The sequence below is a fragment of the Microtus ochrogaster genome, chromosome X (assembly GCF_000317375.1).
Source record: "Microtus ochrogaster isolate Prairie Vole_2 chromosome X, MicOch1.0, whole genome shotgun sequence".
NCBI classification, from domain to species: Eukaryota; Metazoa; Chordata; class Mammalia; order Rodentia; family Cricetidae; genus Microtus; species Microtus ochrogaster.
The window spans coordinates 10230517-10257162 of NC_022026.1; the positions used below are offsets into that span (position 1 = coordinate 10230517).

Below are 26646 nucleotides of genomic sequence, written 5' to 3' on the forward strand. Positions count from 1 at the left end.
AGAGAGAGAGAGAGAGAGAGAGAGAGAGAGAGAGAGAGAGAGAGAGAGAGAGAGAGAGAGAGAGAATGGTAAACGGGACCAGAACCAGCCAAGGTTTCATCTTCAGACTTGTCTAGTTAATGACCAACGAACAGGTTTTCATTTGCAGTCCTCAAACACATGTCTGAGAGACTGAAGTGTCTTCAGAGGAAGCATTTCTAGAAGAAATATTTGTGGACACAAAATCCTCCATTGGTTTTCATCCAGGTTTAAGCTCTGAACTCAAGTTGACTAGGAAGAGGTCAGGATATATAGCTAAAGGCTAGTTACTTGTTTTAAATAGCCTCTTGTGTGCTTTGAATAAGCAAAAAAGGACAGATCTTTATTTTGAGACATGATCTCATATGGCCCAGGCTGGTCTCAAACTCCCCAAGTAGCCAAGTGGTAGAAGATAACCTTGACTTTCTGATCCTGTCTCCACCTTCCAAGTGATAGGACGCCGTGCATTTTTCACCACAGTGGGTTTCTAAGATAGCGCTGGTTTCCACCCGTAGGCTCTTTGAGAGCCTATCAGTATCAGCAGAAACGAGAGGTCGACACCCTTCATAGCAGGCGTGTGGTTTTGAGTGTGGGGGTACTGGGGACTGGGTCCTATGCTTTACAAAGATCTTTGTTTTAAATATCTACAATTCTTTAAAATAAGAAACAGAGTTGCCCCATTCTTCAAATGTGGAAAGAGGAGAAGAGAGATGAAGTACATAACGCTGTGATTTGAATGCTCATGTGCCCTCCAAAATTTATTCTGAAACTTAATTCCCAGCACAACACTATTGTGGTGGAGATGGTGGGCTGTCAGGGGGTGATAAGGATGTGGGAGCTCTGCTCCTATGTAGCAGATTAGTCTTTTACAAAAGGACTGGAGAATACCAGACACGCTCATTTTTGTCCTTCCATCTCCTCTGCTAGGTGAGGAAACAGCATTTGCATCTCCAGCCATCTAAGAGTGCAACAAGGACTTTCGCAGACGCCAGATGCTGCTGCTTTGATGTTGGGACTTCTAACTGCCAGAACTGTGAGAAATTAATTGCTGTTCTTTACAAACCACCCAATCTAAAGCATTTGCTAATAGGAGCACTAAGACACTCATGACGAGGAAAATGCACTACTCTTGGTAAATCATGAGAAAAGATGCAACTGTGGGAGAGACATTGTATAACAGCCGTCTCACCAAAGTATTAAAGTCAACTATCAGAAAGGAATAGAAACCTTGAGGAATTCTATTTTCAACGTAGAAATAGGAATTGTGCCACACTGGGCTTCATGGTTTATTTCTACAATCCCACCCGAGGCAGGAAGATTTGGGGCAATTCAAGGCCACCCTGGGCTATACTGTAAAACTTTCCCCCCCAAAAAAAAACATCCCCAAGCCAAACAAACCCATCAATACATCAATAACAAGTCCATCCCTGAATGAAAAAAAAATTGTAAAATACAGAAAAGGGAAAAGATGAAAGAAAAGAAAGATGGGATGAAAGCAAGACCATTAAAAATAGAAGCATCTGGAAGACTTTAGGATGAGTTTTAAAAGTGACTATACCCCAGGAATCTTGGACACATATAAAATCTTGGTAATATTCAGCTGTACAAATGAGGTCTAGGTGCAGGTGGTTCTTTGCAAGAAGGCTGGGTGGAAAAGTCAGAGTGGTTAGAATAGGGAAAATCAGGTCCATTCTAAGTGGAAATATCCCAGAAGAAAACAGAGAACTTGCAAGGTTAGGTGGAAATGCATAAAAAGGTATCCCCCAAAGACTCTTTTAAGTCTTTTGCCAGGAAACACAGCCAAAGAAATGATCACAGACTGCTGGCAGTAGACAAGTCTGTAAGAGTTGTCTAGGCATTGTCTTTATGTTACAGATGGAGAAACTGACTCCTAAACACTGGAAGGGACTTTCATTAGGACACATGGGAGTTTGAAACAAAGCCCAGGAATAGAACCTGGTAGACTCTGTTATATGTAGTGCATCAAAAGATGGGAAGAAGTGAGCCAGGAAAGCCTGCTAATAGCATCACTCACTGGTTATGACGCAAAAGGTCTGTTCAGGGACAAAAGGATACAAGAGAATTGAACAGAGTCTAACCCATGCTCTTTATTCCTGAGTTGTCTTCTGGGGGAGGCAATTTGCAGTTCTAAATGAAATGGTAAATGTACATCATGTTCCAAATCAAGTTGACTCAATAAATGGATGATGATGAATCACCAGGACCACATGGCATCTACCCAGATTTTGGGTGAAATTATGTAACAGCTAACCAATGCGGATAGCCTGCCATTCCAAATAGCTATTGTGCCATGAGCATGACAGGCTGGCAATGAGTTTCTTCCCTACAGGAAGCATTTTAAAGGAGATCCGACAAAGCACAGGCTAGTAGAGTCATTGATCTGATTAAGCACATAGAATACTTTGGAGGCAAGGCATCATTTCCCCTATAAATTAAATGAACTACCTCTGCATAATACACTCTACAGTTTACAAAAGCCTTCCGGCTAATCACACCTAACAACCTGACTAGCGTTCTTGGAGAGGATCAATGTGCGCGTGAACAAAGGGACCCCGAGGATGCAATCTAAGTCCATTTTGACAATACCCTTGAGAAGGACCCTGCCAAACACTGCTTACAAAAGTTAGGTCACCTTGAAACTATAGAACTTTTTTAATGGAGAGGGCCAAGTCTTACAGGCACGAAGTCATGGGTTTGAATAAGCAGAGAGACTTTGCTGGTGAAGTATGAGTGGTGTTGTGTCCTCAGGGCCAGGGCCAGGGCTGGGATGAGAGAACATTTTGATGAATCATCTGGGCAACCTTTAGAATGTAGACGGACACGGAAGTTGCCAGACACAGGTTGGGGCCATCCCTAACCCAAACTGCTTCAGGTTTTGAAGTTTTTCTGATTCTAGGATATTTGTGAGGTCTTTACTGGCTGAACATCTCTTAGTATCTGACCCCATTTGAGTATCATGTTGGCACTCGAAGGGCTTGAATTTCATAGTATTTTGGATTTTAGGCTTTCAGACAAAGCATGTTCAATCTGTAGCAAAATACAAAACTGACTTTCATAGTCTCATGGCTACCCTGAGGAGCAAAGGAAGCATTTGAGTAGACTTGTTCAAGAGTGGCTTCTGAAACCAGACTATCTGGATCTCCATCCTGATTCTGCCCCCATGGAACCGGGAAATCGCTCTAGAGTATGTCTTGAAAGCACTGGCGTAACTTACTTCAATAATTCAGAAAAATCTTTTTAAAAACATAACCGCTGGTTTTAAAAGGTTTCAGGAGGGAAACTAACAATTACAGAGCACCTGGTATATGCTAGTACATGCCAAATATGATCGCATATGCTTTGTCAACTTTTCCCTTGACATATTCCTGCCACAGACCCACGAAGTTAGGTTACGCTCTCCATTTGATAAAGAGTTGGAGAATTAGAAAGGAGGTGATAAAACTTGAGGAAATTTGTTCTAAGTCATACTAATATGTAAGAAAAAGTCAAATATATGCTTGCTCTGTACCGAAACTTACTCTCTTAGGTTTTCAGGGGCTGAGGAGTGCCTGGAAGAAATGAAGAGGTGCTGTTCATTGAGCATAGTGTCGTGCCTGATGGAAGATGCTAGCATCTGCTGTTGACCAAAGTGTGCCTAATTCATAATACTGAACAGTACATGTATGAATTTGTTAAGAGGGGAGATTTCATGTTAGTTTTCCTCAGTGAAAAATGACTGATTCCAAGAAAATATTTAAAGAGTGAGCAAGAATAAGACACATGTGTTCTCTCTAGAGAAGAGGGAAGAAGAGGCTTAAAAAGAGACCTCTGGTGGGCGGGGGCAAGATGAACAGCAGTTAGTAAGAGAATGAGGCTATGGGAGAAACAGGGAATGAAGCATCTTGGAGATCTTGGACAACAGAGTTTCAGACAGAAGGGATGCACTGAGGAGGAAAAGGCATGGTGATGAAAGTCTGTCTCTCTCCTTTCGAGAAATCTCATTGCTTCTCGGAGCCCAGCTTTATTAGGAAGAATTTGATAAAGGAAAGAACGTGTTGATACGAAAGGACTTAAAAACTCTGAGATACAACAAATGTGAGAAGACTTGGTTCTGTTTCTGCACTTCCTTATTGATGCCAGCATCCCTGGCATTGTTTTCTTTCTACTGCTAATGTTTCTCCCCAGCTGTACATAGCCTTTCTAGATTAGACTGCTGTGAGAAAAGAAAATAATAGACATTCTCTCTGAAGAAGGAAAAGTCAACATGTAGCTCTTCCTTTAAAGTTGTTCCATTGTTGAGTTACTTCCTTTTGGTGGTGTTGGGGATTAGGGCTAGTACCTCATCTCATACATGAGATGCAAGTACTCTACCTGGCTACAACCCAAGCCTCACTGTAGGTTTGCACAAGACTCCCAAGGTAGCATTGCTTTCTACAACCAAGAAGAACCAAGGCCAACTCCCATGGGAAAACGGAGCCAATGGCTCAGCTCAATTCACTTTCAGAAAACGAGAACAGGCCCTTTCTGATCTACCCAGGGTCAGAGGTGGGGAAACTAAAAAAAAAAAAAAAGCTTCGCTTTCTGAGAATGTCATCTTTCTTAAAAGAGTTTACGGCTTCATGGCATCGTGTGCTGCAGGGATTTTAGAGGAGGTCTAAAAGGCGATTGAGGGGCTGGAGAGATGGCTCAGCGGTTAAGAGCATTGGATGCTCTTCCAAAGGACCCGAGTTCAATTCCCAGCAACCACATGGTGGCTCACAACCATCTGTAATGAGGTCTGGTGCCCTCTTCTAGCAGGCATATATGCAAACAGAATATTGTATCCATAATAAATAAATAAATAAATATTTAAAAAAAGAATAAAAAGCGACTGATTTTTGACTCCTGAGAGCATCACCATTTTCAGGCAGTTACCTGCAAGGAAGCGCAGTTGGTTCTTCACTTTCATCATTCCGTCCCCAGAGCTCCCAATGCACTCGTCTTCATCGTCACCACAATCCCCACTCTCAAGTCCTTCCTCATCCAGGTTCTTATCCAGAACTTTGCCCTTGGGCACAGACATGGTTCTCAGGAGCTGAAAGAAGATAACAGGACTATAGAAGCTCTCCTTACTTTTTGCTTATAGGTTTAGAAGAACGCGTTCCTATAAGAGGTATTATAAAGTACACAGCTTTTAACAACGTTTTTCAACTGGGCATAGGAGCAAACACTACTAGGTCCAGCCAAGAGGGAGGTTGAAGCAGGGAAATTGCTCGAGTTCAGAGGTCACCACCAGTTTGTATAACATAGCGAGCCTCCATTTTAAAAAAAATCATTTTTCAAATTTAACTATGTGGAAATTGCTTACGCATTTTCGAGCTTCATACTGAGAGACAATTGTACAGCATTTGACACGACACATTCTTCATTCTTCTGCTCCATTCAAACCACACTGAAGCCAGAGGATACATTGCATGTTGCATTTTTATAATATTGTATCTAAGTTTCGGAGAGTCTCTGTGCTAGGAGAATACCTATAGAGAACTTAAGACTTGACAGGTGAAACATATGTGTCATCTCCAAGGACAGCAAGATCAGAAACAAATTCCCTACCAATGTGTCCTGGACCAGCATTTATCTCCATTATATAAAAGCAATACCTGTTCTTAATGGAATGAAGACAGAACTGTCTCTTAAATGAATAGTGCCCAATTGAAATGATTGCTTACAATTGTCAAATCCCATATTTTGATCAGTAGAAAGAATGAAACAAAACCATGAACAGTTCTCTCTCTTGCAGCTTCATCATAGCTAATATGCTAATCAAGAGACATGTTTGTTTGGAACTCTGATGCAGAGCTTTTAGTCATGTGGACCTAGTTTTATGGGACTCCTATCATCCCCAAGTCTCTCCACCGACAGACCCAAGCTTGCAGTATGATTCACCCTTTAGGGTCCATTTTATTTCCATGGCTACCGCTCTCCAAGACTTCATGTCACTATCCTCAATCCCTGCTCCATTCACTGTTCTCAGCACCCATTTGGTCCGCTCAGCCCCACCCCTTGCTTTTCAATGAGAGTTGGGGACAGTTGGTCTTGATTGTCAATTTGACAAGATTTGGAGTGAACGCGGAAGAAAGCCTCTGTGGATGCTTGTGAAGGATTTTCTAGATTAGGCTGGAAGAGGTGGGAAGATCCACCCCTAACTGTGGATGCCACCAGGCCATAGCTGGAGTCCCAGACCGTATGACAAGGAGAGAGGAAGCTGAGACTCCCATTGTATGTCAGGACTGTGATTACAGTGTGCCCAGCTGCCCCGTGCTCTCGTCAACCCTTAGCCTTCTCCTGGGAGCTCGAATTGCACCATTAATTATTAATTATTATTAATAATTGTATCAAATATGGGTAGTTCTTTTCCTCATGCTGAAAGCCTCTCGTTGTTCCTTTTCCACACAATAATGTGTAAACATTGAGTTCCTTGAAATGCGTATTGATGTATAGTTGAGGCGTACTTTATGTACTTCCCACTTCCATAACAAAAATATTAAATTCAAAACACTAGTGATGAAATCGGCTTAGTTTAGTTCACAACACAAATAATCTCACAAGAGTGTTTCCTTGTCATGGACACTGATATATAGTTGAAGCAAAAATATGTTGTGGATTTCTCACTTTGTAGCCCAAAATAATACAAATTTTTACTTAAGGGCTGAGTGTTAACAAAACCAGTAATTTTCACAGCTTTAGTATTCGTTGGTGACTGCTACTTATTTTCCTGCAAACATATGTAGTGGTGATTAGGGTGACTAGGGCTGCGTTTTAGAGTCGCTGCCTTGATTTACATAGCGGTGCTAACACTTGCCCTAGTCAGTGATTTGGCAAATACCAACAGAGTAAAAACAACAAATACATTTTTAGTGTTGTTGTGAAAGCAGTTTCGATCTTGTGGCTCTCTGGAGTTCATGGACTTCCAGAGTCCATAAAGCATTCTTTGAGAACTGTGAGTCCATGCTATAACAAATATCACTAGAGTTTAACTAAAACCTCCAATCCATCCTGAACCATTGTTTCTTATGGGAAATTTGCTTTTGACATAAGTATTTCATGTTAATTTCCAAGAATGCATCCTCTGTGTATAGCACGGACGGTTTGAATTAGAATTTTTTACATGAGGAGATTTTGTGGTTAGGTATACATTAGTGAACTTGCTATTTTTCAAGCACGCCTCACTTTTGAGCTTTTTTTTTTATTAATACCCTCAGTAAACATTAACTGAGAACATACTATGAGCTGTTGCTCATTTCTGTTTATTGAAAGGCTTCCAGATTTTCAAGCCAAGTTCAAGTGCCATGTCCTTAATAAAGTCTTCTTGGCAGATGATTATTATAATTCTCTCCCTCTATCTCCCGCGAGTGTTTCTTTCATCTCTACCCCCTAAATGGCACTTTGTATATGTGATCTGGTATTACTTATGTGTATTTATGTTTTTTTTCCACTACTAGACTGTGAGAGATGCTAGGGATTTCAAACTCCACGGCATTTAAGGAAGTGTATGGTAGACACTCAATAAATGTGCTCTTGAAGTGAAGCAAAATGACGTGGCATGGCAGGACTTTACAGTTACTTCCATAGCCGAGAAAAGAGAAAATCTCAAAGCCAGGATTCATTGTAGAAGAACTTAGAAATGGATATCAAACACACCTTTTAAAAACGGTTTATTTTTATTTTATGTATACATATGCGTGTATGTATACCATGCGCATGCTTGGTGCCTGCAGAGACCAGCAGATGGTTTCTGATACCCTATATTGGAGTTATGGGGGTTGTGAGCCATTTTGTGGGTGTTGCGAACTGAATCTGGGTCCTCCAGATAAGTAGCCAAACTGAAACAGCTTTGGAAGACCCTGGCTAAGACCAGTAACTTATTTTGACAGGCCATTTTCCAATCCTTTATACCATGTCCCCTGTATGGTTGGGGAGCTCTGTTTAAATACAGTGAATTTTTTAAAAAGCCTTTAAAATTTTGCCAAGGAGGATACTACTTTGGGTCTTCAGTTCTGTTCATTTTGGAGACAAGCGCAGCATGGAAGGGCAACTATGACATCTTTTGAAATGATTTCACACCGACAGCTGCTGGAGTCTAGCCTCCATACACTAACAAAACAAATTCGAACCAAGAGAACCATTGTTGATGCAAACTTCTTAAAGAAGAGAGAGAAGGAGAGCGTTGGAAGAAGGACAATGAGTCTGAGGACAATCGCCAATAAATGACTATGGATTTGGCTCAGAAATCCAATCAGCTAATTCCATTTCGCAATATTGAGCTTTGTGTTCTCTCACTATTTACAATGTCCTTCAGACTTAACATTCACGCTATAAAAAGAAGATCGGGAGAGGCCGGTACATAAGCACAGGTAACACAAAGGGCTTAGTGTTGTTGATGAGCTGTTCGTCATTTGCAAAGGACAGTATCCTGTCAGCTTTTAAGAATAAGCCCTCGGCTTGGAGTAGCGATTAGCAATGTCAAATATTATTAAAAAACGAATCTGACTATTTCATCCACTGTCCACATAGCCGGGCTCTAAATGTGACGCATCTGCCACACACCGCTTCGCATACAGCAAAATGGACAACCCAGCATTTTCCGTAGCTGCTACCCTCTGTTCAGGCATTTTTAACTACTGTTATAGTTAGCTAAATATATACTAAATATATATTTATGCACTGTCTTTAAGATAAAGTCTTGCTATGTATCTCAGGTTTGGCCTCAGACTTGGGGTTTTCTTATCTCAATTTACCAGAGTGCTGAGACCAATAGGCCTATGTCACCTTATCTAGGCCTTCACTTTATTTTAGAATTTATTTTTAAATGTCTAAGTATCATGTTATGGTTTTCATCTGTCTTTTTTCTTTGTCTTCTAGGACAGAAACTTACTACATAGCCCAGGTTGGCCTCGATCTCATAATCTCTTGGTTCCGTCTTCCCAGTGTTGGGGATACTGCATGTATCACACTTCGGGGAGGGTTTGAATCAGAAATGTCTTACACGTGCTCATATACTAAAGGTTTAGCCCCCAGGAGATGGCCTTATGAAGGGAGGGGGCTAGAACCTTAAGGAAGTAGGTGGGGCCTAATTGAAAGAAGTTCTGTCACTGGGCTTGTGCCTTTGAAGAGGACATTGGGTTCTTAGCTTGTTCATAACATCCTTCCAAGAAGCAAGTGAGGCATCTCTTCTACGATGTACTCACTGCCATGATGTCCTGCTTCTCCACAGACCCCAAAGCAACAGCATTAATTGTCTACCGACAGGAACCGCAGAAACCCTGAGTGAAAATAAACCCTTCATGCTTAGCTAACTATCTCAGGAACTTGTCATAGTGACAGAAGCTGATAGATGTGGTAGGTTTCTCCACCTAGACGGAAAAGTGAAGGGAAAGAGAAACAAGGGGGAAAGCCCTCTGGGTGTAAAACTCTAATATATAATGTTTGTGGACTTTTTTAAAAAGGGGGGAGCTTTAAATTGATGGCTCTTATACAACAAATCTCAAATATTCTAAACACACATTACTTGGGTTGTAATCCTGGTTTATCCAGTAATTAAAATTTTATTTTCAGACAAGCTGCTTAATCTCCCTAAAACAAAATGTGAGAAATAATGTTTGCCTCACAGAAGTTTTATAATGAATAAATAAGATAACTCTAGTTCTTCAACTATGGTAAGACATCTACCAATTAGGGAATTTATCAAAATTTCCTTAACCATTTTCTCAGCATTGAATATTTGCATTGTGGCTACGTCTGATTTTCCACACAAAGTCATTCCCATCAGGTCGCTTCAAAATCTGGATCATTTCTTGAGTAGGATTACTAGGTTAAAGAGTGTGTATACAAAGTCCCTAGACAGCATGGCAGCAAGTGTAACATTTCTATAAAAATGATCTAAGATGCTAGCTGGAAATGAAGTCACCGGGTGGGGATGTGGCTCAGTGGTAAGCATGTAGCCTTAGCAGGCCTGAGGTCCTAAGCTGGATTTGTAACATCACAAAGATAAACAGATAAAAACAAAACAAAAACACCAAAACCAAAAATAAAACCAGGCTCACTAGTTCGGAAGCTCTGATCCTAGTGAAAAGTAGTCTGCGTTTCTAAGTCACCTGTTTTCCAGACTCTTAAGGTGGGTGAACAGACAAGGTATTTTTGCTGTTTGTTTTTTGCGATGAAGTTTTATTATATTCTCAGGCTGGTCTAACACTTAAGGTTCAAAAATAGCCTCCTGCCTCAGCTTCCTAAGTAACTGGAATTCCAGGTTTATGACACACTTTAAGAAAGCTTTCTGCAATGTTACCCTGCTTCTTAGAAACTCTCTGGAACTGGCTTTAGACATGAATCATGTTAGCGTTATTGTGCGTGATTACATAGGTTGGAATCTTTGTTATTACTCTTCAAACCAGCTTGTGAAAAGAGGACAAACAATGGCATTTTTATCTTCCCTGAGGTGTGGCCATCATGACCTTTTGCCCTCATAGTTAATAAAACCCCCTTCAAAAGAGAATGAAAACCCCCTTCTACAAAAGTGATTGGCTTCATTTTATTATAAAGGGAAACATTGGAAAGCTAGCCTAGAAACAGGTCCTCAGGTTCATGCAACAGAAGGAAACAAAACCCTGCCGTAATTACCTAAGCAAATTCGAAACCTGATGCAGGAGAGAGTAGGCTTTCTAGAACACAGCCACCTCACATTCTTAAACCCATAACCAAGATCACAAAGGGGCACAGCGTCATGGGACAAGAGGATTTGGTCAACGTTCTTGTCATGCTTGGTTGACAAGAGAACAAAGATCAGCATAATATGCTTCTTGTTCTTATGGGGATCAAATATGCTCAAATGGAGCCCATGGCATCAACACGTCTTGATCTGTCTATATGGTCCAGACAATGTGCCTCTTGTTACTGTCCTGATTGTAAGGGCAAGAGTCTTATCATTCTCACACTGGGCCGGGACTGAGCACGTGTTCTCTCCCATGGTCTTTGAATGCTGCCCTCCAATCTGTGTGACAGGGAAGACTGCCTTTCCCCTTTTCTGCATTAAGCGGACACTCTGAACCTCAAACAGTAAGCAAGACTAAGTCACTGGGTACTTGAGAAAGGTCTTAGTAAAAAATATCCTTAAGTCCTCAAGTCCAGAACGGTTCAAGAAAGATACTGTTATGTAAAGACATTCATAACTGAGACTTTCAGTTTCCCTTTGCCAATCTGATTGCCTTGATTTCAGATAACTTCCTATTCTGTGGCATTTTCTCAGAGGTTAGATGTTAACTATAACTTGATGGGAAAGACTTTTACTACTGGGTGAGAACATGAAGAAAGGGCAACAAAACCAGGTATAATGGCGCATGCTTTTAATTCCAGCTACTTAGGGCAGAGGTAATTAGATTTCTGTGAGTTCAAGACTTTGCTTGTCTACATGGGAAGTTCCAGGGTATCCAAGACTTCATAGCGATACCTTTGCTTCCAAAAAAAAAAAAGAAAAAAGAGGAAAGAAAAAGGAAGAAAGAAAAAAAGAAGGAATAATAAGGTTCTTAATGACACTAGATGCTTCCCGCTTGCTTTCCATCTACAATGGCTTAAATAACCTAACCATCCCATCATGAATGGGTTTGTTTTGAAAAGCTTTGGGCAGCTGTGGGACAGCTGGATGGAATGAAAAATGCCATTCCTGCTGCTCCGCAGCTAAGAGTTCTCTTGATTTTTAAGCTCCTTAGCATTCACAAAATAATAAAGGATAAGTAACAAAATAGATACTGTAAATATGGTATTTGGTACATAGTTTCGAGATTTAGCTGGCGTTTCTTTGAGCTACTCACAGTCCCTCTTCTTGGCATTTTTTTTTTATTGTGGGAAATCCAGGTTACATTTTAAAGCTATTAAGCTAGGCTTTCCAAACTGATTTGGAACTGTTTGGGTGTTTCACTTTCTACAACCTGCAAGGAATGTTTTGGGGGTCTGGCTTTTTTTCTATGTCCACAGTAATGTAAACACATGCTTTACTGTTTGTATTTGAGTAACGTAAGCTAATGGGAAACAAATGTGGTGACGGCCATGAATCTTGAGCTTTTTGGAATGCCAGTATGATTTACACATTGTGCACATCCACAGGACCTAGCAGGTGACCTCTGCTTTGCATGCACACTGTCTTTGAACAAATGCACCAAACCACGGCCACAAGTAATTGGAAACAATTGCAACTCCACACTTTTGAGATGAAGCCAGAACCCCAAATGCACAAGGTTAGAATTAATGGCTATATGTGCACTTCACACACTGAGAAGGCCAAGCTGCACAGCACTTAAGAGTGTGAGCTTTGGAGTATGACTAGCATGAATTTAAATCTCTGCCCAACCAATTTACTAGCCGCAAGACTCTGGACAAATCACTTAGCCTCAACTTTTTTACCTGTAAAATGGGCCCAATACTATTAATTCTTCAATAAATAAAAGTATCAACATTTACAATTTTAGAGTTCTGTAGATGCTTCTTCTCAGAGAATTCTCTACAATTTGTGATTATACATTTCCCTGTTGTATCTCTGATAAATTAAAGAAGTGATATGGTCTTCCTTGGTTACCTGTGCCCAGCATAGCATTTGACACGAAGTGAGGTAATATTCAATAAATGTCCATTAAATGGATGAATGAACACAGAAAGACAAAGCACACACGCTTAGTATATTTCCTGACAAGGTACTATGTTCTCTGACATCCGTACACTGCTGTTCACGTTGATAATGACCTCAAGGAAGAAGAAAGCAAGGAGGGACAGCAGGCCTCACGGCACCAACAGAGGTAAAGGGCTTGTTGAATGTGTCTTGTAAGTAATGCCACATTAAGTGCTATGACCACACACTAAGGTACCAGAAAACCATCTGGGTGGGATCTTTCCAAGCATGAGAAAACCCATCCGAATGCTCCCAGAGCTCCCAGGGAGATAAGGAAAGGTCTGTGAAGCAAGGAAGCGCTCAAGGATGTTTAGAAGAGCGGAGTAGCAGCATGACTGCCGGAGGGGAGGAGGGGAGGAGGGGAGGAGGGGAAGATGTGCTTCCGTTTGGTGCTCCTGGCTCAACGCTCTGCCACACCCACCTCTCAGCCCCTGTACCCCCTCTCAGCCACTTTGGGCTCCACTTCTAGACGGGTCTCGCTTCACCTTGGTAAGGAAACACTGACATGCATGAAGATAAGCCTCTCCACTGAATACATGTGTGGATACTATGAAAAACTGCGACGTGACACCAGCACCACGGACGGAATTCATGGAATCCGGATCATCTGACAGGATGAGTCCCTGGGGCTTTAGGAAGCCATTTGCCACCTTTAGAAATTTCCAATAATGTCACCAATAAAGGCTGAGTCTGCCTTAACTGAAATGTTTGGAACCGGGGGCTGTAGAATACTTGCAAGTGCACAAGGAGGTATGTTAGGAATGGGACCCGACTCTAAAGACAAAATCCATGGGTATGCCATATTCACCTTCACAGACAACCCAAACAGCTTTCACCAACTCTGTGCATGAAACAAAGAAGCAGGCTGCAGAGTTTTGTACTTGGGATGGCATGGTAGGACTCAAATGGTTTTGGACTTTGGAGCATTTAGAGTTTCAAAAGACCAGATTAAGGATGCTCAGTTGGTATCTTAGAACTGTATAGCCTTTGAGTCTGTTTTAGAGAGGAGGCATACCATAAGGGCTAAAGGCTTATACTCTGGAGTCAGAAAACTTGGCTCCAAATCTGGACACTATGGCCTACCACCCTTAGTACTGTAAACAAATTATTTAACTTCGCTAAGCTTTCTGTTTCTTATCTATGAGCTAGGCATGGTAATACCTCTATTCTCTCTCACACAGTATGACTGTGGGATTGAATAAAGCCCTAAGCTTAGTGTGTGACACATAGTTCACACAATAATATATTAGTGTTGCATATTAAAAACTACATATTTATAAAGCACAGAATGAATTCTGAAGATTTTAGGTTACTAATCAGTTGCAACTCAGGGAGAGGTGATCATGGGGAACATGAATTCCTTAATGTTATTTTGTTACTGCTATTAGCATTATTTTAATAATTAAAACCACTTTCTTATCTGTTTTCTCAGTTGATCCTCTCCAGAACCCTATACGGCAACAAAAGAGACATATTTGCTGTATTTTACAAAAGATATAAGTTGGACTAGAAAGAGATATTGGGCAATATGTCTGTTTTTAGCCTAAAGGCTTGTAAAAACACTGGACATGGTGGCGCATACCCGGAATCCCAGTAATCAGGAGGCTGAGTCAGAAAAATGACAAGTTGAGGCCTGGCTGGGACACATGGTGAGAGTCTGTCTCTGAAAACAAAATAAAAACTTTATGAAGAGATAGGCACAGGAAGATTTAGCTAGGGTTGGAAACAGTGTCCAAAAAGAGGGACTTCATAGTCCAGCACCGACTCGGGGCAAGCTCGGGATCTGCACAGGAATGCAAAGGAAAGGAGAAACTAAGGGGCTCAGAAGCGAAATAACTGTGCACTGCAGTTCATATATCCCATCCCTATCTCTTCACCAGTCCTTTCTCTTCCACTGGTATTGCTCTGGTATACTAACAGCTCATTCTCCCCGAGGAGCCGCGCATGGCGAGTTCAGACAGCTAGGTCAGATCCACACAGAGGCTGAGCGATTGAGGGCCGCCATCCACTTTACTGGGTCACCCTCTCAGGTGAAGGCCATATTTCTCTCCAGATGCTGGGTCTTCTCCCTCTGACAAACCGAGGTGAAACCAAAGAAGAGGGGAGACAATTGATATTCTTACGAGCTAGACAGCTCAATGAGGCTCCCACAGCCAACCAGTGAGCCTCTTTCAGCTCATAGCCAAATACTTGGTGAGGGTAGTCTGCCAGTCTGTTAACTATGGGCTCTGTCACGCCCTCCTCAAGGGTCTCCAGCTTTACTTGAATAAGCCTCTGCTTCAGGAACCAAAAGCCCCACAGTCTTGCACCATGAAGCTCCTCCCAATTAGGCTGACTGACAAGGTTTGCTGGCAAAATGCAAGCTTAGGAAGGCAATAGAAAGGCAGGCCAGCAAGTCAAGCTTTCCTCTGGAGGCCACTGAAGATTACAGGCATGCTTGTCCCTGTATCAGTTTGAAACCACCGTGAAAAGCTAGAAGGATGAAATATCACTTTGTTTTCGTGGAAGGAAAAGCTGCTTCAGAGGCATCTGTGAAAGCCCACGCCACTGCTTGCTTTCCAGAGCAATAACCTCAGTGAGATGAGTACCACCGACACAAGGCAAAGGGTCCCAGGGTGAGAGTGTACCAAGAGATTATGTATTTCCTTGGGGAACTGAGGTTCCGCAGACATGCTCTGAGCATTTACTACTGTCTGACTGCATCAATGTGATCCATTGCAAGTAGACATCTTGTGGTTATACTTTTGGGAAATGAGAATTCTTGCCTCTAAAAATAGCCTCTATGCATGAACCATGTCATCAGGCAATGGGCTTGAAGAGTCAACCTCAATGGCTGAGGGGAGGATGCTTCACTATTCTTCCTGAAGGCCTCTGGCCCACTGAGAGCTACCCAGTTGTCTCTAGTTCCCCCATTGATGATCCTTCCTTCCTTGCAAGACCAAATCTAGATCAGGCTTTATAGATTCATACATATCTTTTTAGTAAAAACTAGTTTTTCTCTTTGGCATACCATTTGAAAACTAGAAATTGTGAAATAATTAAGGTAGCACTGTAGCATTCTGAAGGAAAAGAAAGGCTGCAGGGCATCTGGCGTGACTAAATGAGCCAGTACCTGATGGGAAACTCCACTGAGGAGCCGGTTCCTTGGAGGTCAGAGCATTTCAGACATTTCTCTTTCTAACTCTGAGGCTATGGAGTCCCGAGGGGAAGTGGGCTGTCACAGGAAGTGGGGAACAGGAGCAGAATCATTATGATAGTCACATCTTTTAAGGCTAAAAGAGAAGAAACCAAAGAGTAGTGTTCCTACGGCTTTCAAGCTTCCTAAAGTAAAAGCTAATTTAACAGACACTTAATAAATTATTTTAAATAGAAAAAAAATGCTTTGTTTGGTAAATGCAACAGTAAAGATACTGAAATGGCTGCCTCTTCTGAATTCCCCAGCACAGTTTCATAGATTTTGGTCAGAGAAGAACACTTAAGCACTGGACTCTTCGGTCTAACCCTGGCAAGCTTAGCTGTGTATGGCATCTATCAAATGATTGACTACTGCCTTCTGCTGTGGTTTTTCTTTCTGTACTTTAACTGATTTGAATGGCAAGGTCAACCAGTGGATGAAGGAATGTGAAATGGAACTTCTGGTATTTTCCAATAGAGAAGGAATTTGAACTCTGCGTTTGGTGACTACTTAGGACAAGTCCCCCCCCCCGCCCCCTCTCCTTCAGAGTTAGAGGCCGAATTTAGAGTCCTGAGCATGTACTCCTGAGCTACACCAGCAGTCCTTGCTTAGGACACTTTAAAAATACACTGTGAGAGATGCACTTCAAATAAAGTCTACCCAGTAAGATATTGAATGCATTCACTGGCTTGCTGGAATTCCATACCGAACAGTCTTTTAATAAAGTCTGGTTGCTTTGCATCTATTATTTATTGATATTGGCAGTCACTGTATCAACTTCACTCCACTAAACTACATATACACTTACACAGGACTTTAAAGCAGCAATACTTTCTGCTTGGTTAACTGGAAGCCTAAGAAATATTTTTGCCTTAACATTTGCCCAAACTAAACTTCACAAAAGCATGCTCTTTAGCGCTTGCCTAAAGCAACTTGCAACTTGCACCTTGGAGTCCCTAAGCTAACAACTGGCTCATTTGGAGGGCGTTGGCCTTGAAGTATGAATAAGATTGAGGTCTAGTACAAATACAACCATTTCCATTTCTGTCTGGGTCTCTTTTATCATTTCTTCTTATTCTTTCATTCTAAACCACATCTGCCATTTCTCCTACTGGCTCTGCCTAGGAATTCATTCCTGATGTTGATTTTCCCCAGAAGCATATTAGAATTTAACCACAAGTTCTGGGAAAAGCATTATGTAGCCAAGTCCAGCCAATACATACTCAGTGTTGGGGAGAGCTAGATCTTATGCTATTTGGCTAGGTGCATGATGGTGGAGATGATGGTAAATTCATTGGCCCTCTCTGGTGGATATGGTATGCACATTTTGCTTGTTTCTGAGACTTAAGTAATTGGCCGGCTATCTTACCTGGGCTCTTTCCCCATCCTTCAAAATTATTTGGTGATGATGGTGATGACAGAATGGCAGGAATAAGAGAATGTAAGTGTGGGAGGGGACAAGGAATATTAATAACAAATTACAGTCAACACACACCTATAGCTCCACCTTTCTTTGTGTCTCTTCACTGAGCTCAATATGGAGGAATGTCTTGACCAGTTCTGACATGGGTTTCTCCACCATCTTTTGAGATTCCTGGCAGCTATTCTCAATTAATGTTGTCTCCCCTTTCCCTCTCCCATAACATTTAACCTTAGAACAGGTAGCAAACACACATTCCAAGCATTGCGTTCATTTAATGATTCTGAATACCGCGATAATTTTTTTTATCTTAGAAAACACAAATTGAGTACCCTAGCTAGGTGCAACAGGAAAGAAGGTGGGTAAAACCAGAAACCTCTCAGAGGATGACATTCAGAGTGGACAAAAAGAATTTATTAGCTGTTTTGAACACACGGAAGTGCTCAGTATTATATTCAATATCGTACTAAAGGAATAAACAAGGAGTATTGACTTAGAAAGGATTTGAGTGATTACACAGTCCAAGTCCAATGCCCTGATTTTACAGATGAGGACAGCAAGTCCACACAGGCAAAATGTAGAGCGTCTTCCAACCACACAACCAGCTTTTTCGACATAGATTCTATGAGGAATGTTACATGTCTATCTAATCCTTGGAGACTGAACAGGAGATTCAGTTGAGGTTGGTGAAAAAGAGGCAAAGGGACTTGAGAGCTGCAAAAATGAGTTTAAATCTGATAAGAGGGAGAGGAAGTTTTCCTGCCATTCGGAAATAAATGGTTCCCAAGAACGTTCTCCTAGCATGTGTATGAATATAGTGGACTAAAACTAGCTAAAAAGAAATTTTATTTGGATATAATCACTGAGTTCAAATTTGGCAGAGATCTGGGAGTTGAAGAAGGGAAATCAAGTGTACATATGATTGCATTTAGGTATACATAGATATAAAAATCTCCAAAACAAAGACAAATAAATATAAAAATGAAATTATTTTACATGTGTGCCTTTTAAAAAACACAACACACATGCACGCCTCCTCTATAGAGTGAGTTCCAGGACAGCTAGGGCTGTTATACAGAAAAACCCTGCTTTGAAAAACCAAAACCAAAACGAAAAATTTAAAAGAAAAACTCGCAACACACATGATGTACGAAGAGGACTTGTGATTTTTATACATGAGTCATCAACTCCAATAGCCTTCCCAAGACTTCTTATTTATCCATTCTTGATGAGCTGTCTACCTCAATCTGCCAACGTATCCAGTCATTTCCTTTCCCCTCCTATTCATCTTTTCAAACACTCTGAGTCCTTGCGTGTGTATTTAATTGGACACAATTATATTTTGTTTCCTACTTTCCTCACTCTATTTAAGGACTACTCTAACATTTCAGATGGCTGCTATTTAACATTTTTGTTTCTGAAAAGAGCCAGGAGCGTACATAGCACAATCAATGGCAATCAATGGTAATATTGTCTGTAGTGACTCCACAAGTTCAAACTACGTTCTCACCTCATCATTTGAAGCAACAGTACCGAGACCTTCTCCCACAAGTATACTCCCCACAGGACCAGGGAGAGAATGGCAGAAATTTACATGCATAAATATTCATACCTATACTGATAGCTTGATTAGTGGGAAGTTGATATGGGATTCCCCTCTATATGCTGTGAATATGTTTTATTACCATTAGTTAGTAATAAAGCTGTTTTGGCCAATGGCTTAGCAGAATATAGTCAGGCTGGACAAGATATAGACAGTAGGCAGAGTCAGAGAGATGCCATTTAGCTGTTGAAGGAGGAAGATGCTAGAACCTTACCCGGTAAGCCACAGCCCCATAACGATACACAGATTAATAGAAATGGGTTAATTCAAGATGTAAGAGCTAGCTAGAAATATGCCTGAATCATTGGTCAAGCAGTGTTGTAATTGATAAAGTTTCGGTGTGATGATTTGGGTCTAGGCAACTGGGAAAATGAATGAGCAGCCTCCGTTTACAGAAAGTTAAGTACTAAAATTTGTACCAAGTAATGTTAAACCTGGAGGGCCACAAAGGTTTAGAGAATGCAAATGTTACTAATGAAGACCTTCACCATCGTAAAACATGTCCCTCCCTGCGTCACCCTACCCAAACCCAACACTTATTTCTTTTTCCTAGGAATACAAGCCAGGAATAAAATTTCATTTCCATCAATTCAACTGGGAAAACTGTTTCTTCACTTTAAGCATTTAGGCATTAGCATCTTTATATGGGTCAAACCTGTATATTTAGAAACATTGCCTTAATTCTAGAGAACCACACCTAAATACGGTATGGCTCTATGAATTTCCCTTCTGAACTCTATGGAAAAAAATTATACATATCCATTATTCTTCATGTCTCTATTTCACTAAATCCTTGTAATTCACAGCACATTTGACTACTTTGGCTGGCTGACTGGGAAATAATAAGGAAACAATACTTACAACTGGACATGGTTAGTCTCCTCTCTAGAGGACCCAGACTTTTCCAGCGGTTCCTTGAAGATTTACAGTCTGGCAAGGCCCTCATCTAACTGTGGGGCCACATCCATGTGTCAGGTCTTCCACTCTGCCAAAGCCTGGCTTTAAATTTACTCAAGATCTTGGTCATGATTTAAAATTTCCAAGTACCAGCCTCTACATCTACCGAAGGGAGATGATACCCACTGCCTTGTATAGCCTATCACAAAGAAATAATTTGGTGTGGTACCTGAGAACACAACAGACAACAGTGAATGCTAGATTTCTTCATTAACAGTGATGAATAATAGCTTTAAATATGGCTCCTTTCTGGTAATCTAAGGCCTTAACCCAGGGCTCTGTGAGGAGAATGGCTCACTGCAGACCTGGAAGGAAAGAAAGTGCTAGAGGAAGATACTTTGGTGTGAGTGAACTATCTCTGGATGTCCATGTATTCACTTCACACTGGCAACTGTCTACTTCTGCTTTTAAACAGTAATTCAAATTCCCTACGTGGTAAACAAAAAGCTTTCGTATTTTAAAATTAAAAACATAAAAAAATCCACTACAGTTAAAGAAGGTGTAAAAGAAACCTGACTACAAATGAAGATTATTTTGAGGGCTGGAAGCATATCTAAACATGTATAGCTTTGGGGGAATGTGGATGTTCTACTTACTTTGCTTCACCAAAGAAGTTAGTATATTACAAATATGCGCGCATGTGTGTGTATATGTGTGTGTGTGCTCGTGTGGCGCGCGCGCGCACACACACACACACACACACACACTATCTGGAACAAGATCAAGTACAAAGAATGAAAGGAAAGGAAACTGAGTTTGTACATCAAACAGCAAAGAGGAATTATGAATGGTAGAAAGCTCTGTGGAAGACAGAGAGACACATGAAACACATGGTGTCACTGAAAGAGCCATTGCAATAAGAGCTGCAGTTTCCTCATCCATAAAATAGCAATAAAAACAGGTTGCTTTGTCCTGGCAAAACTATCAGGCTGTACAAATGAATCAATGTAATAAACTTCATATTTTGGAAACTGCAGGAGAGTGGTATTTGGAAGTACAATAGTTCTTTAAATATCACTTAATTTTTTTTTTTTAAAAAAACTTCTCTTTCTTATGGACAGACAATTTAACCAGTGGGGCTGCAGAGATGACAAAGCAGTTAACAGCACTTGAGGCTCTTTCAGAGGGCTGGAGTTCAGTTCTCCAGCACCCATGTATGATGGCTCACAACCATCTCAGGAGAGCTCAGAGAATCTGAAACACTCTTTGGCCTCCTTGGGTACCCGTGAATGTATAGACACACAGTCACAAACAAAAGAAAATTAACTAAAAGTAGTAATTTGACATGTGGATGCCTCATATTATTAAACAGTAAAATACTTAGAAGATTGATGGGGAAGAAATAACTTGAATAAGTGTCACCAACTATACCTAACAGACATCTGTGGAAGGCTCCTATCAACTGTAGCAGGATATATATTCTCAAATACACATGGACCACTCTTCAGCACAGAATATCTTCAAGGCCACAAAATTAGTTCCAACAATTTACAAGCATTTAGAACCATATTGGTTTGCTCTCAGATGATAATGAAACAACATTCAAAAGTGAGTAGTATAAGGCAATTTGAGAAACTGACAACTACTTGGAAATTGACATTACTGTCTAAAATGAACAATGGGAGAGAAAACAAGGGTAATTACGGAACATATTGAAATTGGAATATGAACATCATATATCAACAGACTGAAAAGCTTATATGAATTAGACAACTCTCTACTGGTAAAACTATTGGCTCAAGGTGGGGAAAAAGGAAATATCTGAATATTAGTACAAAATAAAAGATTGATTTTGTAACTGAAAAATATTCCTGTAAAAGAAGGCCAGGAACATCTATGCCACCAGTCAGTTATACCACTTGTTATACAGTAATTTAGATTTATTTCCAGATAGACAGAAGAAGAAAGAATAATTCCCATCTTATTCCTTAGCCAGTATGCCCATACAAAAACCAGACAACTCACTACAAAAACACAAAAGATCAATCTCTTATGAATAGAGGTACAAAAATCTTCTAATTTTTTTAGATTTATTAATTTTACATGCATATGTGTTTTGCCTGCATGTATACTTATGTGTAGCATGTGTTTGCCTGGTGCTCAGGTAGATCAGAAGAGGCATCAGATCCCCTGGAACTGGAGTTATGAAGTTCTAAATCACCATGTGGGTGCTAGGAATCAAACCTGGGTCTCTGGAAGAGCAGGAAGGCCCCCCCTTTTTTTGCTTTAGTTTTATTTTTCCAGACATGGTTTCTCTGTGTATCCCTGACTGTCCTGGAACTTGCTCTGTAGACCAGGTTGTCCTTGAACTCAGAAATCGGCCTGCTTCTGCAGCCCTCCAAGTGCTGGGATTAAAGGCATGCACTACCACCTCCTGGAGGAGCAGCAAGTCCTCTTAACCATCAAGCCACACTTCAGCCCCAGCAGTTTAAGTGTTGTAATGAGAATTAAATTTGTTCCTTTTTGCTGTGGTTAATTTTTTGTAACCTCTTCATATAGATACTACTGCTTAACTATCCGAAAAACCATCTGCTTACGTCATTAGGGTTGTTTACTTGCTTAATGCCTTCTTCCAAGTGACTATCAAAACCAGTACACTGCAATTTAAGTATGTCTGTGCCCTAAGAACCTCGGAAGAGAACTATGAAATGAGACACTAGTTAGGTTCAGGTCTTTCATTCTAACTGATTGATTGCTAATGGGTTTGACGCTGGTAAATGGTATGCAGCCTTAACTACATATATTAATGTATATATTAATCAGCCAGCAGGCTGCCTGCCTGCAGAGCCTCCTTGCTTCTTAGGCACCATGACTTTTATTTCCATTATACTCTAGACAACCTTTCCCATCAAGCAAGCTATTTTCTGATTTTAATTTAGCTCCATGGTGTTTATATCACTCACAAATGGGATGTATCATACATAGTAAAGTCAGATAATTCCTAATAAAAATTCCCTTCAGAATCTGCAGTACCACCAATGCAAATCAAAACTACCAAGTAATTTCAGTGGCTGCATGTGACCTAATTGTTATATGCTTGCATATATAAAACAAAATGTTAGATTACAGCTTACTGTACATGCTTACATGCTGTGAGCATGGATTTATTTCAGGTTTTAAATTTCACGCTCAGCTTACAAATTGTATTACCTATGAGAAATCATATTCTGGCATTCAAATAAAACTCCTGTTATTTGCTGGTCCAATAAACTATAAACCAATTTGACCTGGAGTCACAAATGTATCCAGCTCCTGCTGATTAGATTCTAATGAGGTAGCACACTGTGACCAAGTGAACACTAGACCAGCAGTCATGTATTCCCAGCTCTATTGTGCTGGGCAGAGTCTTTTTGTTTTAAACCTCTCTGGGCCTTCGTTCCCCCTCATGTCTAGAGAAGAAATTGGGCCACATGAACCCTAAGTCTTTTTTTTCAGTTCTGATACAGTATTGTTGAGAGTCCTAAGGAAAGGAAAGAGGAAATAATTTTGGATTATTTTTTTTTTTTTTGCTTTCAAGACAGGGTTTTACTGTGTAACCCTGCCTGTCCTGGAACTTGTCCTGTAGACCAGGCTGGCCTCGAACTCAGAGATCCGCCTGCCTCTGCCTCCTGAGTGCTGAGATTAAGGGCGTGCATCATCACTGCCACCTGAATGATTTTTTTTTTCACTGATGAAACACAGAGTTATTGGAGGATTTATTTGGGGGTGGGACAATGTCAGGAAATCAGATTCTAATTTTAGAGTCAACACAGTAAGAAGTAACTGCTACTCAAATGTTAATAAAATTCCTACAAGCTGCAGGTCTGGAAAAGCTATTTGGAGCCCTGAGAAAAACAATGGCAAATCTCAGCTGCTTTTTTCACCTGCTTACAGAGGAAATTCTTTAACTACATCATTGTTCTTTAACTCAGCCACAGCACATGTAAACCAACGAGCAGTCTTCTGTTTTGAACTACATATGAAGACATTCAACCCAAGTTTTCCCCTTTTCCTTGATCTGAATTCTGTCCATCCACATGTTTTTCGCACCTCATGCAAGTTCTTTCTTGGAAATGCCGGCTCTCTGTGCTTGGAAGGACTGAATGGCTTACAGAAGCCATGGAAATCTTGGATCACATACATAGTGAAAATGGGCTCTCCTTAGAGTAGCTACTAGATCTTATGGCCTACTCTCACCACTGTCAAAATGCCAGGCTGACCTTGTAAACAGGAGGAAGAGTTTGGCTGTTGGCAAGCACAGATCTGAAAGACGCTATGTGGCCGGGTGCCCTAAACCTTAGGCATTTCCAAGGATTAACATTCTATCTTTAGACACACATTCCTCTTGCATAAGCATTAATTAGTGCAGCTATCTCTTTGAAATAAGATGTCTGGGAGATGGGTAAGGCCTTAAATTACCACCAGTATATAGTAACATTTGGTAAGTGCTCTCATTAATTCATTGCGCTAGTTCCATAGTGCATTGGAGACATAGATCCATGGCTGTACGAACTGAGAAAATGTCTTTGCTATGTGTCTCTTATAGAGTCATAGTGCACATCACAGTAAGGTTCTGACAAGTCCCTCTGTAAATGAACTAACTTTGGCTTACAGTGCTGTTGTCTTATTTCAGAATGTGGAACACATTTAAAAGTTATTTGTGCTACATTGCACATAGCATAAAATTAATGAGCCTTTAAAAATGTGCAAACTTAATTTGTTTTGTGCTGGGGAAGGGGGTGTGCCATGATACATGAGAAGGGTTCAGAGGACAGTTTTCAAAAGTCAGTTTTCTACTTCCATCATGTAGGTCCCAGGAATCGAACTTAGGCTATCAGGCTCAGAGGCAAGTGCTATCTCACTGGCCCCAAACGGACAACCTAACTGTCTTAACTGTATAGTTCACTAGTGTTAATTATCTTCCACCAATCTCAAGAACATTTTCATTTTGCAATCTCACCTCTATGGATTAAGTGACAACTCAATATTTTCTTCTTCCTAAAGATCCTCCGAGTCACCATTCTCCTTTCGGTTTCTATGCCTTTGACAATTCTAGATGGCTCATGTAAGTGGAGTAACAAAGTAGTTGACATTTTGTGTTGGACTTAGGGTGATGTCTTCAAGGCTTGCCCATGTTCTAGCAATATGAAAGAACCATCTTCTTGAGTGTGTGTAAAGTACACTGTTCTCATCTGTTTGCTGATGGGAATGATGCTCCTCTGAGTACAGGTGTGCCAATATCCCTAGTTTTTTTTTATTCTTTTGGATGTAATAACCTGAAGCAAGATTCCCAGATCATATCAGAATTTCATTTTTAACATTACGAGGAACAACTGTGGACTGCTTTCCATAATGGCTGTATCATTTTATATTCCTGCCAACAGTGCACAGCTTATACCTCCCACCCATTAACACTAAGACTTGTTATTTGTGTATGTTGTTTTATTGTGTTTTTTGTTTATTTGTTTTAGTAGCTGTCCTAAGGGTTATGAGGATCTATTCCATGGTCGTTTAATTTTTTTTTTTACCAATCATTTCTAATGATTTATGAAGTTAAACAGAGAAAATATTTTACAATATGTGTCTGGATGACACAAAACTGCTATTTCCTTCAGATAAAATTTCCTTAAGACCTTAGGGGCAACTGAATACAATACATTGTAAAGACATGAACATTCCCATTTATCCATTTAATTTTTAACAATATTTTGGCCTATAACTTAGCGTATTGTCAATTGAATATTGTTTTGTTCCTAAAATAATATCTAATCAGAATATGCCACTTCACCTATTAGATTTCCTTTTCTCAGCAGATGCTCTGCGTCAGTATTGTTTCCAGATTACAATCAGGTTGTCTATAACACAGAGACCCAGACATCTGGGCCGAGGGAAAAAATGGGCCAGTCCATTTGAATCAGGTTAGGGAGGAAATGCTTCCTGAAAGCTTGCCTTAAAGATATTCCCACTTTATATCCTAAACTGGGCTTTGCTGGAATTCTTAAGCATGACACCTTGAAACGGACCTTCAAGTGTGGCTGCCTGCCAAAACATTGGAAAGAACAGGGCACTGGAAGACCTAGTATCAAGACTAAGTTTTTTTGGAGGGGGGACGGAGGGATGTGGGAAAGCCCTCAGATTCCACCCCAGCACCCACATAAACAAAAAGGACTCAGATGTGCTGTTTTTATCATCCAGTTCCCTTTGAACGCACCACCAGAACAGAGCTTCATGTGTAAAAAACAGACAGTGGGGTATGTATTTCAAGGGGCACCACTGGAGATTCAGTGAGATAATACATACAAGAGCAAGGAAAGAGATATTTTGATTGAGGGAGCCATTATGGGGCTAGCAAGAAACCTGACACTAGAGAAATTCTCAGGAATCCACAAGGATGACTCCAGCTAAGATCCTAAGCACTAGAGGAGAAGGTACCCAAACTGGCCTTGCCCTGTAGTCAGACTGATTTAAATCTTAAATATCACCATAGAACCTTCATCCAGCAACTGATGGAAACAGAGGCAGAGACCCACATCGGAGCACTGGACTGAGCTCCCTAAGTCCAGTTGAAAAGTGAGAAGAATGAGAATATGAGCAACGAGGTCAAGACCATGATGGGGACACCCACTGAGACAGTTTACCTGAGCTAATGGGAGCTCAGCAACTCCAGTCAGACAGGGAAGGAACAAGCATAGGACCAAACTGGATCCTTTGAATGTGGGTGACAGTTGTATGGTTGGGACAGTCTACGGGGCCATTGGCAGTGGCACCAGGATTTATCCCTACTGCTGTACTGGGTTTTT

The 26646-nt window shown here is 40.8% G+C and overlaps 1 protein-coding gene across 2 annotated transcripts in view; it reads right to left on the reverse strand.

The window, feature by feature from the left end:
* The window catches only part of Gpc3 (glypican 3), a 356065-nt gene that overhangs the window by 37393 nt on the left and 292026 nt on the right, over positions 1 to 26646 (reverse strand). Inside the window, exon 7 of one of the 2 annotated variants that reach the window (XM_005358456.3) lies at positions 4933 to 5092. The exons of the other annotated variant lie outside the window; for it this stretch is intronic. Within the exon in view, the coding sequence (XP_005358513.1) occupies positions 4933 to 5092 (160 nt within the window). The remainder of the gene's footprint in view (positions 1 to 4932; positions 5093 to 26646) is intronic. 2 annotated transcript variants of the gene reach the window in all.